The sequence below is a fragment of the Onychostruthus taczanowskii genome, unplaced genomic scaffold, assembly GCF_017590055.1.
Source record: "Onychostruthus taczanowskii isolate IOZ18803 unplaced genomic scaffold, ASM1759005v1 scaffold69, whole genome shotgun sequence".
Classification (NCBI taxonomy): Eukaryota; Metazoa; Chordata; class Aves; order Passeriformes; family Passeridae; genus Onychostruthus; species Onychostruthus taczanowskii.
The window spans coordinates 4466390-4485039 of record NW_024504676.1 but is presented as its reverse complement, the minus strand read 5'-3'; the positions used below and the strand labels follow the sequence as shown (position 1 = coordinate 4485039).

At 41.8% G+C, this 18650-nt stretch overlaps 1 protein-coding gene across 1 annotated transcript in view; it reads right to left on the bottom strand.

Annotated features, from left to right (window-relative positions):
- Positions 1 to 919: 919 nt before the first annotated feature.
- The window catches only part of LOC121344850 (mucin-2-like), a gene marked incomplete at its 3' end in the record, with an annotated part of 32658 nt that continues 14927 nt past the window's right edge, over positions 920 to 18650 (bottom strand). Inside the window, exons 20-35 of the mRNA XM_041421130.1 lie at positions 18091 to 18229; positions 17431 to 17541; positions 16955 to 17134; positions 15721 to 15960; positions 14341 to 14497; positions 13191 to 13319; positions 11128 to 11275; positions 10397 to 10440; positions 9637 to 9837; positions 9267 to 9296; positions 8451 to 8897; positions 7701 to 7877; positions 4630 to 5263; positions 3483 to 3679; positions 2385 to 2522; positions 920 to 1255 (exon numbers count right to left, since the gene is read on the bottom strand). Of these exons, the coding sequence (XP_041277064.1) occupies positions 920 to 1255; positions 2385 to 2522; positions 3483 to 3679; positions 4630 to 5263; positions 7701 to 7877; positions 8451 to 8897; positions 9267 to 9296; positions 9637 to 9837; positions 10397 to 10440; positions 11128 to 11275; positions 13191 to 13319; positions 14341 to 14497; positions 15721 to 15960; positions 16955 to 17134; positions 17431 to 17541; positions 18091 to 18229 (3308 nt within the window). The remainder of the gene's footprint in view (positions 1256 to 2384; positions 2523 to 3482; positions 3680 to 4629; positions 5264 to 7700; positions 7878 to 8450; positions 8898 to 9266; positions 9297 to 9636; positions 9838 to 10396; positions 10441 to 11127; positions 11276 to 13190; positions 13320 to 14340; positions 14498 to 15720; positions 15961 to 16954; positions 17135 to 17430; positions 17542 to 18090; positions 18230 to 18650) is intronic.

The window sequence follows — 18650 nt, the reverse complement described above, 5'->3', positions numbered from 1 at the left end:
GACTCATTGTGAACTGAACAGAAGCTGCGCATGAAGCAGCTGCCCCAGACATTGAGGAGTCAGCCCATCCTTAGAACAAGAAAGGTATCTAGCACCAGCCCCTCTATTTCTTGCCCAAGAAAGCAGAATCCTTGACATCCATGCACAGAGATGGTCATGTCCTTCCTTTCTTTGTGAAGAGACTGGGGGTGGTTCTGGAAGGTGCTTCTCACAAAATCAGAAAGACCAAGTAAGAGACGAGGAGAAGTAATGCTTTGGATCTCGCTGGGGCCTTCTATCTCTGCCTCATTACCTGAACACCTCACCAAATCCTAGGGCAAGAGCTGAGATGGGAATGTGTGCTTTAAGAACGAAGCACACACAGGAATATGTTCCTGCCTCGTTGTCATAAGAGTTCCACTGATTGGATGTCATCCCGCTCAAGGGCTTCCTAGAGGATTAGTGAATCTCATCAGCCAAAGACCACACTTCAGAGGTAGTGACAGTCTGCAGAGTGAAACTGTTCCCAAAAGCCTGCCACAGAAATCCTTGGTTTCTACATCTATAAACACTGGCATCCACTAGTGCTGACATTGCAAAGGCAGAGAAGATAGTGAATAAAGTCTGCAAAACTTTTCCCAGAAAGCATCTGAAATTGCAGTACCACAAGAGTAATCCCCACTGTAATTCCACACCTTAAGTCCACTGACTACATTCTTGACAGATGAAGGACAAGGTCTGACAAGAACTCAAGGTTCCCCATCAAGTTAGCATCTAAGCCCAGCAGGAGTGCCAGCCTGAAATACCTTCTTAGATACTTGTTGAGTAATGGAAGCCAAGAGATTCTCACAAGGAACCCTGAATTCTCATCACTTCTGAAACATCCAACCCAAGTTCCAGCTTCAGGCAAAGAACATTTCATGGCATGCACAGCAGTTACAGCCATCCCCAGTTCCATACTGAGGCACAAATGGAGGTGCTAACAGATCTTCATTACTCCCAAAGCAAGGGGATACAAGATCAGGCAAGGCAGAAGTACCTGGAGTTGATAGGGTGGTTGAATATTCCCATATGGCTGTGGATGTGCTTGAAGTAGTTGAGAATGTTGTTGATGAGCCAGTAACAGTTGTTGTTGTTGTCTTGGGGGTGCCGATGCTGGTGGTGCTGCTGGGGGGCATCGTGGTGCTGGAAGTGATGATGGGAGTTTCAGATGCTGTTGGAGTGGGAGTAGTTGGGCTCGGTGGAGTAGTTGGGCTTGGTGTCTTCGTGGGTGGGGCTGTTAGAAACAGCAGGGACAGAGAAAACAGACAAAGGCACAAAGGCATCAGTGGGACTCAACAGAAACTCAACAGAAGCTGCACATGAGGCAGCAAGCCACAGAGCTAGAGAGACCCTTAGCACAGCAATCATCCCCAGAACCAGCCCTTCCTTTCTGGCCATAGAAAGCAGAATCCTCAACATCCATGCACAGAGAGGGTCATGGCCTTCCTCTCCTAGTGAAGAGATTCAAGATGGTGCTGGAAGGTGCTTCTCACAAAATCAGACAGACCAACCAATAGGTAAGAGATGAGGAGAAGCAATGCTTTGGATCTGGCTGGAGCTTCCTATCTCTGCTTCATTACTGGAACACCTCACTAATTCATGAAATAGGAGATAAGAGTGGAAGCTGGGAAGGAAAGCATGCCCAGGAGTATGTTCATGCCTGATTGGCATATGATTCCCCCTGTATTTCAATGTCAGACTCATGAAGGGCTTCCCTGGGCACTAGTGGATCTCACCAGGTGAGGTGTCAGCCACAGACCAAAAGTTCACAGCAATAGGCACTCTGCAGAGGGAAAATATTCCCTCAAGGGCTGGCAGGAGAATCATTCCTTCTTACATGTTAAACAGCTGACAAGCACTAACACTGAGAGGGCATAGGAGGAGGAGAAAGGGTTGAGCCCAAACAGAGCCTGAAATGCACTTCCACAAGACCAAGTCCCTCTGCAATTGCACTCCATGGGTCCAGTGACTACATTCTGGACAGCTGAAGGACACGGTCCAACAGCTGCAAAAGCAATGTTACCCATTCATTCAGCATCTAAGCTGGGCACCAACATGAAATACCTCCTTGAAGCACTGTTGAGTCAGGAAAGACAAGACCTTCCCCCAAGAACCCCCTAAATCCTTGTTCCTTATGAAATAGCCAGCCCAAGGGCCAGATTTGGCCACAGGACTTTTCCTGGGACTCCCAGAAGTTATACCCATCCCTGATCCCATCTAGAGACACATATGGAGGTGTTTCATGGACCTTCACTACTCCCAAAGCAAGGCCAGACATGACAATAGAACTAGAGAATTATTTGTTGATTCTGTTCCTGGGGGCATAGGGGTTTTGGTGAGAATTACTACTGGTGGGAACATACTCTGAGGAGTTGAGATGGTTGTTGTTGATCCAGAAACAGTGGTGGTGGTGCTCAGAGGGCTGGTAGTGGTGGTGGGAGTCTCCGTTGATGTGGAAGTGGTTGTCGGTTTTGGTGTGCTCGGTGTGGATGGAGTTGGGGCTGTTAGAAAGAGCAGGGACAGAGAACACAGACAAAGGCACAAAGGCATCAGTGGGACTCAATGCCAACTCAACAGAGCTGTACATGAGGCAGATGTGCTGGGGGAGGTTTAAGTTGGATGTTAGGAGGAATTTCTCCAGAGAACAAACGATTAGACACCGCAATGGACTGCACAAGGAAGTGGCAGAGCCACAGTGTCTGGTGGCTTTTAAGACAAAAGTGGATGTGGCACTTAGCGCCATCATCTAGGTGACATTGTAGTGTTCAGGCAAAGGTTGGACATGATGATCTCAGAGATTTTTTCTGACCTAACTGATTCTGTGAATATATTCCTGCCTGATCATCATGTGATATCCCAGTGGTGCAATGAAGGCGTGATGAATGACTTCCCTGGGCACTAGTGAATCTCATGAAAGGCCACAGTTCACAACAAGGGGCAGTCTGCAGAGAGAAATTGTTCCCAAATGTCTTGCAGGAGAATCCTTCATTCCAACACCTATTACAACTGACAACTGTTAGCACTGAGAAGGCCAAGGGGAAAAAACTTGGCACAGCTGTGCCCAAACAGAACCTGATACGCCACTACCAGTAGACCAAGCCCTACTTCAATTGAACTCCATGGATCCAGTGGTTCCATTCTGGCCAGCAGAAGGATGGCCCAACACCAGCCAAAGCAACATTTCTCATCAGTTTAACATCTCTCTAAGCTGGGCACCAGCATGCCCTACCTCCTTAGAGCCTTGTTGAGTCAAGGAAGCCAAGACCTTCTTCCCGTGACCCCTATATTCTTGTTCCTTATGAAAAAGCCAGCCCAGAACACCAGGTTAGGAACAGCCCATTTCCTGGAATACCTGGGAATTATACCCATCCTCGATTCCATACAGGGGCAGAAAGAGGTACTTACGGACTTCAATACTCCAATAGCAGGGAAACGTGTGAGAGCACAAAATGTAGAAGTACCTGGAGTTGGTGTGGTGGTGGTGTATGTTGGTGTGGGCGTGGATGTGCTTGGAGCAGTTGAGGTGGGTGTGGGAGGTCTAGTAATGGTTGTTGTGCTCGGGGTGCCGATGCTGGTGGTGCTGCTGGGGGGCATCGTGGTGCTGGCAGTGGTGGTGGGAGTCTCCGGTGACGTGGAAGTGGTTGTCGATTTTGGTGTGCTTGCCAGTTGACAGCAAAGGGTAGTATGCAGACTGAAACTGTTCCCAAAATCCTGCCAAAAGAATCCTTCCTGCTTACACCTAGAGCAGCTGAACACCATTAACAGTACAAGGGTAAAGGAGGAGTAGAAAGGTGAGAAACTATACACAGCTGTGCCCAAATAGAGCCTGAAATGCAAGCGTCACAAGACCAAGTCCCACTCCAATTGCACTCCATGGGTCTAGTGACTACATTCTGGCCAGCTGAAGGATTAGGACCAACAGGGGTAAAAGCAAGGTTTCCATTACTTCAGAATCTGTACAAGATGAGGCACCAGGATGAAACACCTCCTGGGAGCACTGCTGAGTCAGGGAAGTCAAAACCTACTCCCCAAGACCCCTAAATAATTGCTCCTTCTGAAACAGCCAGACCAAGAGACCAGCTTTGCTAGACAGGTCAGCCCACCCTTAGAACAACAAAGGTCCCCAGAACCTGTCCTCCCTTTCCAGCCATAGAAAGCAGAATCCTTGACAGGCATGCACACACAGGATGGGTCACAGCCCCCCTTGCCTTGTGAAGACACTGGGAATGGTGCTGTAAGGTACTTCTCACAAAATCAGAGGGATCTACCTATATAAGGAAGAGAGGAGGAGCAGTAATGCTTTTCATCTTCTGGGGCGAAAGAGAGAGACGGAGTAATGGTGAACAGCTCACTAACTCATGGAGTAAGAGCTGAGAGAGGAATAGGTGTTCAAGGGTGGATGTATGCACAAGAGGATCAAGATCACCACCGCAGAGGAGGACACAGAGCCCTGTATTCTTGGCTGCTTACGAAACAACCAGCCCAAGGGCCACCTCTGGGCAAAGGCCATTTCAGGAGATATGCAACAATTAGCCCAATCTCAGATCCCAGAGAGAGGCACAAATGGAGGTGCTCACAGATCTTCAGTTGCCCACAGAAAGGAAACACATGAGTGCACAGATCAGAGAAGTACCTGAAGTTGATGTAGTGGTGGTGTATGTTGGTGTGGGCGTGGATGTGCTTGAAGTAGTTGAAATGGGTGTTGTTGAGACAGGAGGAGCTGTGGTTGTCTGTGAGGTGCTGCCACTAGTGGTGGTGCTGCTGGGGGGCACCGTGGTGTTGGTGGTCGTGGTGGTGGTGGTAGGGCTGGGAGTCTCCACTGCTGTTGACGTTGGAGCGGTGGTTGATATTGGAGGGGACACACTGCTTGTTGTAGGGGAAGATGTCGAAGTTGTGGTGCTCGTGGTGCTTGGAGTTGGAAGACACTCTGGTTTGTTGGGGGTGCAGCAGACACTGATCTCGTAGTTGAGGCAGACTGGCATTGGTATTATACCTCCTATCTGCTGATCTTTATTGTTGCAGATGAGCCCTACGTTAACGTTACATTCCACTTTCTGCCCTAAATCTGCAATGGAATAGCTAGGGAATTTCTCTGCTCGGCATGAAATATTCTCAACTTTCGCACACTCCCAGGAGGGGTATTTGTTCAAAATGTTCTCAAAGGTTTCGTAGTCACCACCATTCCTGTCAGAACCATCTGGATAGCTCACATCGATCCAGTCCGTCCAGATGCACTCACACGCTGAGAGGAGACAACAAGAAGGACAGTTAGAAACAGACAGGAGAGAGACAACAATGCAGGGCACCAGCAGCACACACAGGTGGTGCTCTGGGCATCCCCAGGTGGTGCCCCTCAGGCTGCTACTGCACTAGCCAACATGGGCATAAGAAAGCTCAGTGGTGTGGCCAGGCCTCTCCTTCTTGGCCCTAAAAACCACTCCTGGCCCGCGTCAGGACACAGGCAACGCATGAGCTGGGGCACACTGCTTTGTATGGACACTCGTCTGCAAAAAAACATGCACATAAGACCCATACAGGAGGCAGAGTGGGTCTAAGCAGAGACTCCTGCCACTCTCTCAGCTTCTTGGGCCATGCACATCACCTCAGTATCTCATGGAGAAACCAACCACTGGGAAGGCACCTGATGACAGGGAAAGCAGGCACAGGACACAGGCTGCTGACAAAACCTTAGCTGCTTCCCAGCAGTGCTTCCCAGTGCTTCCCAGCAGCACACAGATTGCTACAGACAAGCACCAGTGGGAACCCTGGTAGAATCCAGCCGCCCAGAGCTTGTGTCTGTCAGAAGTGGCAATCTGAGCTCTGAAACCAATCCTCAAACTCTGCCAGCAAAAGCCGTGGAAGCATCGTACAGCCCAAACAGCTGGTAAATAGCAGCAATGGCCACAGAAACAAAACAGAAGAGAAAGGAAAGTAGGTCTGCACAGCTGTGCCCAAACAGAGCCTGAAATGCCATGGCCACGAACTTCAGCCCCACTCCAACTGCACACCTTGGGTCCAGTCTGATGTAAGACCTGTCCTGAAGGACAAAGTCCAATAGCAGCAAAAGCAACATTCCCATCACTTCAGTATCTGTCTAATCCGGGCACAGGTGTGAAATTCCTCCATGGAGCACTGTTGAGTTAGGGAAGACAAGACCTTCTCCCAAGGTCCCCTAAATCTTTCCTCCTTTTAAACAGCCAGAACAAGGGCCAGGTTTAGCCACAGGTTGCCCAGAAATTACACCCATCCCTGATCCCTTCCAGAGCCACATATGGAGGTGCTCATGGATCTTCACTACTCCCATAGCAAGGCCAGAAATGACAACAGAGCCAGAGAATTATTTGTTGGTACTGCAGCTGGAGGCACAGGGCTTTGGGCAGGAATTATTTGGTTTTGGAACATACGTTCAGGAGTTCTGATGGTTGTTGTAGTAGTTGTTGTTGTTGTTGTTGGTGTTCTGGTGGTGGTGGTGGTGCTGGTGCTGGTAGTGGTGGTGGTCGTGGTGCTGCTGAGAGTCTCCGCTGATGTGGAAGTGCTTGTCAATTCTGATGTAGGGGATGCTGTGCTCGGTGTGACTGTTGGAAACAGCAGGGACAGAGAAAACAGACAAAGGCACAAAGGCATCAGTGGGACTCATTGTGAACTGAACAGAAGCTGTGCATGAAGCAGCTGCCCCAGACATAGAGGGGTCAGCGTACCATTAGCTGAGCAGAGATCCCTAGCACCAACCCTTCCATTGTGGCCCCAGAGAAAAATCCTTGAAATCCATGCACATAAGGGGTGATGGCCCTTCTTTCCTAGCTAGGAGACTGGGGATGTTGCTGGAAGGTGCTTCTCACCAAATCAGAGAGACCTACCAATAGGTAAGTGATGAGGAGCTGTAATGCCTTTTATGTCGCTGGCACTTTCTATCTCTGCCTCACTACCTGAACACCTCACAAATCCTTGCAGTATTCACCTGTGTGGTGAATTCATTGTCAGAAATGAAGGTGGGAAGAGGAGTAAGTTCATGCCTGACTGTCACGAAATTTCCTTCTGGTGGTATGTCAGCCTGATGAAGGGCTTCCCAGAGTTCTAGAGTCATCAGTCATCTGCAGCTTCCCAGAGTTGCAGATGTCACCAGCAAAAGGCTACAGTTCAAAAGAAGTGGCATTTTTTAGTGTAAAACTGTTTCCAAAAGTCTCCCAGTGTAATCCTTGCTTCTAAGATCTAGAACCATTTTCATGCACTTGTACTGACATGCCAAATGAGGAGAAGAAAGGGAAGAAAGTCTGCCCAGCTGTTCCTAGAATGAGAGTGCTGCAGAATAAAGCCCCACTCCATCCCCTCCATCTGTGGGTCCAGTGACTACGTTCTGGCCAACTGAAGGACAAGGTCCAACAGCAGGAAAATAAAGAATTTCCCTCAGTTCAGCACCTGTCTAAGCTGGGCACCAGCATGAAACTTTACCTGGGAGTCTTTTGAATCAAGGAAGCCAAGACCTTCACCCTAGGATCCCTAAATCCTTGTTCTTCTTAACCAGTTGGCCAAAAGGCCAGCTTTGACCACAGGGCACTTGAGAGGATGAACAGTAATTCCTCCAATCTGCAATCCCATGGAGACACACTAAAGGAGGGGCCAAGGCACCTTCATTTCTCCCATAGCAAAGGAACACATCAGAGAACAGTCCAGAGAAGTACCTGGAGTTGGTGTGGTGGTGGTGTATGTTGGTGTTGGTGAGGATGTGCTTGAAGTAGTTGAGGTGGGTGTTGGTGATCCAATGGTCGTTGTTGTCGGGGTGCTGGTAGTGGTGGGAGTCTCCAGCGTGGAGGGAGTGGTTGTCGATTTTGGTGTGCTTGGTGTGGGTGGAGATGGGGCTGTTAGAAAGAGCAGGGACAGAGAAAACAGACAAAGGTACAGAGGTATGAGTGGGACTGAAGAGGAAGTGAACAGAAGCTGTGCAGAGCTAGAGAGGTCAGCTCACCCTTAGCACTGCAAAGTCCCTAGCACCAGCCTTCCCTTTCTGTCCCCAGAAAGCAGAATCCTTGACATTCATGCACAGAGAGGTCATGACCCTCTTTTCCTAGTGAAGATATTAGGCATAATGCTGGAAAGTGCTTCTCATAAAATCAGCAAGACAATGTCAGCCTGAAGAAGGAAGCCTGTGCAGTCCACCCAGATTATGCCTCTAGCAACAGGAGTTTGAAGCATGGCCTACTCTTTTCTCACACAGCAGGTCCTTTTGGGAATATTGTCTCCAGCAGAAACTTAAAAGTCGAAACTCTCCTAAGTAAGGCTTCCTTGCAGACCAACATTTTCTATGATTGTGACCTGCCTTCAGTAGCCAATAGCCCTATATTTCTCCAAAGGCAAAGATCATGGAGTATTTTTCAGTTAAATACCTGGAGATGTTGAAGTTAACAGGGTGAGGACTTATGGTGTATACTCACGTGTTGTGGAATGGATGTATATGGGCGTGGTGGTAATTTCTGTTGTAGTCCTGGTTGTAGTGGTGCTGCCTATTGTTGTCTTGGTGGTGGTTGCAGTTGAAGGTATAGTAGGTGTAACTGTAGGCCCACAAGGAACTTCCTGCCACTCACAACAGTTTACCCTGATTTCATAATTATAGCAGAGTGGCCACATAGTTACATCTTGCTCATCATTTTTACAGATTAGCCCATATTTAACATTACACTCTACTTTCTGACCAAGTTCTTCTAAGCTCACATCAGGTTTATCCTTAGCCCTGCATTCAATTTTTTCAGGAGCTGTACATATTTTGTTTCCATGTTTTCTTATTTCATCGTATGTTTCATAGTCACCACCACCTTCTTCAGGTTTACTAACATCAAACCACTCAGTCCAATCACAGATTAGTTCTGTGACTACGCATGGAGCTGCAAGAAAAGACAGAGGGTTCAGTCTTTGGAAAGAACATCCTGAGAAGATGCATTTTTTATTTTCTTCCATTAAGGACTAGAGGACTGCATTGCAATTTGTAATCTTTCCAAAGAAAACAGTTCTAAAATCAGTTCTTTATTACTCAGTCTTTGAACTGGAAGATGTGCATCAAAATAAAATCACCAAGCTGAAGCCTTTAAAGGTCCTTCTTCTCTCTATACTAATGGCACTTTTGAAATTATTTTTTAAAAATTATTCATTTTTGTTTAAAATATATTTTTTCTGTATTGATTGTCTTTAATTTACTCTTCCTTTAAATATTCCTTTGACATTTTTAACAACATTGTTTTGTATTTATAACTTACTTGTAGTGACTGGGCGGCTTGCAGTGGAAACTGAAATACAACAAAAAGAGATTATCATTTCAAAAGAAATATAATAGTATTTTTTTTGCTGACACTCCTAACATTATTTCTCCTATCCCATTAGGATATTGAAAAGCTAACAATTTTTTTCAAAAATAGGAAGACACCCTATACATTTATACTTACAATTTTTTTCACGAGAAGTAAATCAACTCAAAATGCTAAAAGTCTTTCTTAGTGTGGTGTGATAAAACAATCCATAAATATTGCTCTGTGTCAATTACAATCCCAGATAATTGTACATTCTATATTTAAAATATTTTCCTTAAAGAAAACAATCTTTTAGATCTCATCTGTATTGATGATTTACCTGCGGTGGTGGTGGTAAGAGTACTGTGAGGGGAGGAGGTTGAGATGGTTGTAGGTGAAGATGTTGGACAAGGATAGACTTCACCAGGAACTACAGAGCCATTTGCTGCACAAATGTATGTTATACATATGTCACCATCCTGTACGTGTCCCACAGTAGCACCCTCTTCATAACTCGTTCCATTGATGACACAAGGACACCCTGCAAGAAAGAGCTTTACTGTGCAATTTTTCTACCACCATGTAAGAGGCAGAGGCAAAATACTTATGGACAAGAGAGCATTTACATGAGTCATGCATGTTTTTCAGACCTGTACCTGGAGCTTAGATCTACTATATTATGCAAATTTATCTTTACATTTAAAGCAATGTTAGAACATATTTAATCAACTCCTGAATAAAATGCCTGGTGGTACAACTTAGAAAGTAGGTTTTAAAATGTTCTAAGAGAAATAATAATTGAAATTTACTATCTGAACACTTTTATATTAATAACTACATGTTCAGGAAGTGCAAACTCGTAATGAAATCCATTAGTTTGGATATGGGACATGGGGAGAAAGACTGAAAGGGCATGAGAAAAAGGTTTAACCAGGAGTACTAAGAGCAAGGTTCAACAAAAGGGCTGCCAAATTTTCACAACTTTGACTGCACTGGAAAGAATTATTCTAAATCAATACTAAGGCTTTGTAAAGTCAGACAGAGCAGTTCTGTGCATTTTCTTTTCTTTTTGTTTCCAGAAGAACCCAAACGTTATTTACCTGGGACTGGTTTACACTCTATGGATCCTGATGGGACACAGACACTAAAAGAAAAATTTTCAAAAATTAAAATGTTGCTGATGTTTTATGACACCTGTTAGCAGAGTGAAGAGCACAGAAACATAGATATTTGTCACTTGATCTTCATTCACACTACTAGATATTTTTCTGGGTATATTTTCTAGTATTGCTTACCATTTTTCTTTCAAAGTCACCACTTTCAGTTTAATTGCAAGTTGCAATACTGCAATAACAACTGTTTTGCAGAGTGAACTTTCAGCTAAATCAGATTATTTTCTGGTCACCATGTGGACCCAGAAGTGTAAGTGCTGTCATTGCTAACACTCTAAGCATGAACAGTTAGGACTCAACTATCTCTTTCAGGGCAAGAGTATTTCAGACTACAGTTTTAAGTGAGAATGCAAGGCAGAGCAGCCCCTCTCTTCCCAAAGAGCAGTGAGAATTGAAAGGTTGTTTTAGAAGTTCATTGAGGTTTCATTATATAATTGATGAGAGTTGACAGGTATAATTAATTAATTTGCTGATACACTTATTATAATAACACTACCAACCTGAAATCTGGATTATTAAGGGTTTGGAAAATTATGAAATGCAAGAATATACCAGCTCTTCAGCTGAAGCTGCATCTCTGTTTGAGGCCCAGTAAAGTAAATTAAGGACTCTGCATACACTAATTATTTTGTGAATTACTGCAAATAATTTTTATATACCATATTGTACAGTTTTCTTTTGTAACTTCTTGCCCAGGGAGTACATGGGTTCCATCCTCGAGGTAACATCCACATTGATCTTCAGTCACACATTGCTTTGTCTCTTCATTATAAATAGGCTTGTCCTTAGGGCATCTGGGGTAGCAACCTATTGATGACAGGTAGAACAGAATAAAGATGAAGAAAAAGTACAAAAAGTTAACTCAGTGATATGTTAACTTCTGAAGGTAAACTATTCTCACTGAACCAAGCATAGTGAAAAAAATCTAAAACTTCCCATTCAAATCAAACTGCGGACAATTAGTCCTTCCAAAAGACTTCAACAGTTCTCATTGATAATACTGGTGTGAGGAGGATTAAATAAGTTTTTTTATGTACACTAGTGAAGTTTTTTTTTCTTAGTTCAATACCTTGGAGAAACCCCTAATTCATTAATTTCTATGGGCAACTAGTGATTTTAAGACAAAAAAACACCCCAATTTTTGTATAGATCACTATATCAATAATACTTTTGTGCAGAATATGGAAGCAGATTCACTAACAAACAGGTTTTTCACTACATTTCTTGGAACATTAGGCCTTGTTTATATGCCTAGAACACACCAGGTATCTCTACCTCAAACAGATAATTTATCTGTGTTTTTCTTTACCCACAGGTACTGATCCAAACTTCACTGCAAGGGATTAATTGACTGTCAATTGTCATTCCATTTTTTATGTAAATCTACTTTAAAATATTATTCTGTTGTTATTATTATTGTATCTCCTTCCTCCAAATAACCTCTTATTAAGTCCAATTATTAATGACATGAAGTTCTGTTTTTACTGTACTGGAGTTCTAAATAGCCTTTAAACTGAAGCACCATGTAATTAACTGGTACTTAAAAGTCACTTTACACTGCCAGACTGTTGCCAGACTGTGACTTAAGATGTCATAATAAAAATAGGTGTGTTCTATATTACTATTGAAATTAAGCAACAAAAATAATTTAGAAATATAATTGGATATATAATAATCTGCCTTCTGACACTTCCCAAACCTTATCTATCTAATAATATAAGATAATTTATTTTAAAATTCAAAGGCTTGTTGGGTTTTTTAAAAATATTTTAGTTAGGGATTTTAGTTGATTTTTTTAGTAGGGTTTTTTGGCGGTTTTTTGGGTTCTGTTTGTTTGTTTGTTTGTTTATTTTTTGTGGTGGTGGTGGTGTTTTTTTGGGGTTTTTTTTGTTTTGCTTTGTTTGGTTTGGTTTGTTCTGTTCTGTTTCTCTTGAGTTTTGGTTTGTTTGATTTGTTTCTTTTAATTTTTTTACTAGCAGTTCAAAGAAAATTCAAACTCAAGGCATTTCGTGCCGATCCCTAAACTGGAGATAAGTGCTTCCAATACAGACCAAAAAGACTTTATGGCTAAAAATACAGCTTCTTTCTCCAGCTTTACCATGTGGTAAAACAGAAGATACTTGTAAAGTCTTTCACATTCTTGGATCATTGCAGTCCTTTTAATGTGAAGCTCCTGTTCCATTATTAACCACAAGGACTGTTGCCTACTAATATCTCATCTACAAAGGAAACAGAATCTCCAGTACAAATTCAAATAAAGCAGCATCAGTGTGTCTGCTATGAAAGATATTTTCCACTGTAAAGGTAGTTGAATATTGCAGACTAATCTAGTAAAGGCAAGATGATCTGGCACATGAAAAATTATAAGGATAAAAACACCCAACTATCAGTGACTTGATTCTTTGCCATATCAAAGATTTTCCTGGTTTTGAAATACTTTCGCATGGGATTCAAAATAACTATGATGTAATAATAAGGCTTGTTTCAGGATATTATCCAAGCAGAGAACTAGTTTTGTGGCTGACAGCAATGTAACTATCACCCATTGATGTTCATAAATAATAGATTACATTATAGGAAGCACTTATCTAAGACTGGAGGCAAACTCAACATAGAAGATATAGGAATATCTCATCAAGTTGACTGACTAGTCCATAATTATTAAAAGATATCTGAAAAAAGTTATACAACACACAATATAAAATGGCAAGGAATTTATTACCTTCCAGTAGTGGTACTGTAAAGTTGGTGCTGACATTATTGATCATCCTGCAGGTTGTGATATTACTGCCACAAGGCTCGTAGTGCCAGTCACACTCATTGCGAGGGTTGTAGTAGTCACAGAATATCGCTGATGAGAAAAGAGAGAAGGTAATTAAATACTTGGTTGCCAGAATGCACTTCTGAGCAGGCATTTAAAGGTACAGACTACATTTGGCCAAATTCCTCTTGAGGTACAAGACCTGGACTTTCTGCTACTCTGCTTAAATTTAGGATACATCAAAATACTGGTGCTCAAGACTGAAATTTTAAATATTCAGGCCACTGGGTAACAATGCTTCAAATCATAAAGAACTATTTTTTTAAAATTATTTTAGTTTAAAATTAAAGGTATATTTCTGACAGTATTTTTTTCTTCAATAGCTACAAGCAAACTCTTAAATATTTTTCAGTTTCATACAAAAGTTCAAAAAAGTTCCATCTTGCTGTATCACACAGGCTGAAAGTCCAAGAGGAAGCATATGAGCCATTATGAATACAACTTAAATTCAGCTTAGATGACTACAGACAGAGGAAGGAGCTTCTATTAACTTATATATCAGAGCTGAATTAAACTTACAATTTTTTGTTTCACTGGCTTCTTACACTTAAAAGCTCCAATTAGTCCAAATTCTGAATCTGAATGAATTTTCAAAATTAAAAAAATATATATTTCTGCTACTTAGTATCTCAAAATTTTGATTTGAGCACTTTTTGGGTACTATTAATTTAAATACTATTTAACATTAATTTATGATGTATTGGTATGAGTAGCACCACTAATGGACACTGCTTAATACACATAACACTGATTAGGTTCAGTGCTAAAGCATGGGAGTTCTATATACTTCTTGGTAAAATCAAATTCTGAGTAATTTTAACAACGGAAAGAGGAAAGAGGAAAGAGGAAAGAGAAGAGAAGAGAAGAGGAGCCAGGCTGAACAGAAGACAGTTGAAATATACAAATTTACTAGCCTGTTTGTTCCCTGATATGCTGAGAAAAGGTTTCACCAAGCAGCCAGCATGACCTTGCAGTGACAGTACTAATGATTTATTTGACTGGCTTTCTGACAGCAGCTAGAAAGATACAGTTGTGTTTATCTGTTACTCACGGCAGATATCAGGAGTTCTCCAGAAAACACAGGCCTCAGCCTTGATGCACTCCTGGGCATACGCTGCAACTGCAGAGCAGAAGCACTCGCAGTCCCCACCGCTGTCACAGGAGCAGGCATCATGAACACAAGCCTCATAGTAAGGAAGTGGGTCCACCTGTCAGGGGAAAAAATGATGCTCCAGTTCATCTGCAAATTAGTTTTCAAATAAATGTTTGAGAGCTCTTGATATATGGGAATTGAACTAGGAAGGAATGAGACTGTGTCTAAGAGTTAGTTACCAAATCACAAACACTTACAGGCTTGAAGTTGCTCAATATGTTTTGGGGAATAATAGACTTAAAATAATATAGTTCCTTCATAAGTTGCTATGACTGAAAAAAACAGAGTCCCTGGCAATAGAGTTCCAATTAGAACTCCCTTCTAATAGAGTTCCATTTTAGCGCTCCCAAAACCAAGCTGAATTGATGCCAGTAAAGTCTTATCTTCCAGCAAGCTTTGCCAACCAAATGGTGAACAATGTCAGAAAGGCTGCATTAACAGCAAATACGAAGCATGCAATTTTGTGCCTATCAGTTTTTGGAGTTAATCCAATGACACATTAAAAAAAGCTTTTTTTAATTTTTTTTTTTTTGAGACTGCAAGAGGAGAAACTTAGACTGGATTTTTGCTGCTGAAGTAAACCACATGGAAATATATAACAAATTAATTAAATTAATAATTGTTTGTGACTTTTCCACTGTGACTTAAGAACAAATTGTTGTTCATATTACCATGCATCAGGAAAGAGATGGGAAATAAAGAGGAGTTCCCTCTGTGCACTGTACTCTGGAAGCTGTGGGCTGGCAGTGTTTGCTGTGACAATTATGGAGGCACAGTACCAGCAGCTGTCTGTCTAAACGTGATGTCAGTGGTGTCTAAAAAGATCCTTTTGTGGATTAAATACTACAAGAAGTAGTAGCCTCTTCAACAGCCACCTTTCATGTTTAATATGAATTTCCATCAGGAGATGGATCTGATGATTGTAAGGTCCTTCAGTACTTGTAATGCTGACTGTCTCTCAACAAGAGATGGTGCAACTGCAGCAAACATAACCTGTTCAGGATACATTTCTGAAGCTAACTTGCAGAGTAGTAGCAGTGAAACTGTGGTGATGAATATGGGTTTGTACAGCTCGGGCTGCCACCACCACTGACACAGTCCCATTGCCACAGAGACTCAGACTACTCTGACTAAGGCCACATGAAAGTTCTGACAAGACTTAATTGAAGATCAATCTATTTAACCATCTCTTCATTCATTTCATTTCTGATGGTCTTTTTGGTTCTGCATTATCAGAAATGCACTGTGCTGTCCCATCACCTACTGTCTTCTACAAACCTTGGAGTGACAAATTTTGAAGACTTCACTCTGGATGATGCTGCATTCTTTCTCTGCCCAAGACTTCCGGTGTGGTTTCAGATCACAGGGCTTAATCTCTTCTGTGACATCTGGGCACATGGGAGATTGTTTCCAGGAATTTCCAAAATTCAGAGGATTATTGTCCTGCAGTCCACTCCTTGTTGTAAAGTCATTGTTTGCCTTGTCATCAAAGTTGCCACACAGACCACACACTTTGCCCTGGAAAAGAAAATTGAGTTTTTAAATATACCATGGAAATGAGAAACAGGCTCTGGCAAAGTAAGAGCAAAACACTGACATGAAAAACGACAGATGACTGTCTGTGTAAATGATGACTTTCTTCTTTACTGTCAAATCATTTGTACAGAAAATAAATTTTTACTTGTCTGTCTTCTGCAAATTACTCAGCTGCCATATCTTTCCTCCTTGAAATCATTAATATCTAGTGTATTTCCGCATCTGTCTCCATATCCAACTTAAAACATTAAAGAATGCCCAAGCTTCTTACAGCTGAGAAGAATGAATTATTCTCCATTCTCAATTTAACATAACTCACCTGTTAATATAAGCCTGAGATAATTAATTTCTGCTCAAAGGTGTTTTTATTAAAAGTTTCTAACATAATGATCACCATTTCTTCATTCATGGAAAAGAAATGACAAGGACTCATTTGTCTTGAAAGAAAATGTATCAATCTGCCTTCAACGGTGAATTTTTGGTACTGTTATTTAAGGCCCACCACTCCCCTCAAGTAACAGTATGTCACTGGTTGTACAATGCCTCAGTATTCTTCAATTCAGCATGCTGAATTTCAGGAACCAGAACCATCACCATACATTGCACAGGGAGTTTGGTTTTAACACAGGGCTGAGTTTCCATGCATGTAGGTTTCCAAGCACATATGTAATCAGTCCACATCCCCTAAATTATCTGGATGATTGGCTGTCAATACTCACAAAATCAAGAGTATTGCCTGAGGTGTTTATCTCTATTGGAATAACATCCTATGCATTCTGTGCAATGCATTGTGATATACTGTAAGAAACCCCAGAAGAACTTCTGCAAGCTGTGACTGCAATAATGCAAGCTGACCATTAGTGCACAGAGGATATAGGAATTAGACATGGAGTCAGAACAAAATAACATTTATGTTCTTTTATGTTTCCTTGTCTATTCACAATACTACCTCAGAAGAAGACAGACAGGCACTAACCTTGTAATCAGGGCTCAGCTTGATGAAAACAGTAGTCTTCTTGTCCCAGATCAGCATCACACCATTGCTAGCCTCAATAACCAGGTACAGGCCAACTGTCCTGTTCCAATACTGCACATCATCACCAACATCTCGCTGAATTTCTTTGTACTCTTTGTTCTCCAATTTCAGTTCGGTTTTCTGAAAGACAAAAGAGAAGTATTGTAACACTAACTTCTATGATGAGACAAAATATTAGACACTTGTAACAATGCAACTCATTCTGTAACCAGTAGCTCAGACTCTGGGATGACTTCCAAGATAGCTGGGAGTGGCGTAGCACTTCTGTTTGAGAGAGTTTTCATCACCTGAGAACCTACACCTTTACAGAATAACTTGATAGGACCTCTAATGCTTGTTACAGCTGCTTTTAGGGTCATGACTTTAGAGCATCACATTTTTGGTAATACTGATATGTACTGACTGTCATCACTCACCCCTAGGAACATTTTGATAGCCTTTGAGCAGGTGACTCCTGTAGTTCCACAAGGGACATTCTCTGTGATGATACTGAATGAGCCGCTGGAATTTTTGTCACCGCAGAAGTCCTATTGAAAAAGAAAAAAAAAAAAAGAGCATAAGAAAATTAGATAGAATATTTCATTGTAGTCCAATCTCATAAGAATTGCAATCATTTAAGTCTTCACAATGTATAAATGGTTACTGCTCCTTGAAATGTGAGATTTTACACACACATATTTTTACAGATGCATAGCCATATATGCATACTTCCATGCAGTTAACACAGCCTCGGAAAAAGAATGGGACTATAAAACAAAGTGAGGAATATATCTTTAAATAAAAGTTTTAAGTTTCCGAGCTTGGAATTTGGATTTATTTCACAAATTATAATTAGCTCTCACTGTAACATAGTTCTGTTGTATGTAATTTATGATATATATATCTGAAAAAAAAAAAAAAAAAAAAGAGCCACATTCACACAGTTTGCCTGCACTGAAAATACACAATTTATCCTGGCAGAACGTGTGAACCCCTTGGAAACAATGATGACAGGCAATAAGGAATGACAAAACCAAAGAGGAAAGTAGATTTTCAAGGCAATCAAATTCTTTTTCAGCCCTCCTGATGAGCATTACCTGAGTAGCCACATATTCACAGCTCCCATCAAAGTCATAGAACTTCCCATCGAAAGTGTTATAATGGCCACTTCCATATATCATACAAGTCCCATAGCACACATCATCAGTGCATTTCCAAACCCCTTTCTGGCAGGTGCTAGAAGAGAGCAGAGAAGTTCAATTTTCAGATATCACCAAGAGTGTGTGGTTTGAAAAACTGCAGAACAAACCAAGCAACTGCCTGATATAATGTGATAATATGCAAAATATCCAAGCCTCAATTTCAATTGATAAGCCCATTTTTAAGCCTATAACATGATTTTTACTCTGTTGAGCTACAATCTTTAGATCTGATAGCATTTAGTTTTAAAAAATGAGTGAGTTTTCCCAATAAGAGATGCCTACTGAAAACAGAGGTAACTACCACCTCCATACTTCCAGCAGAATCTGTATTTTCTGAGACAGCAAGAAGTATTCCTGAAAATTAAGGATGATACTTCCAGCTTTTGCAGCTACTAGTACATAAACCTAGATATGACTATGAATATACTGCATAGAATACATCCTAGAAGAGAGTA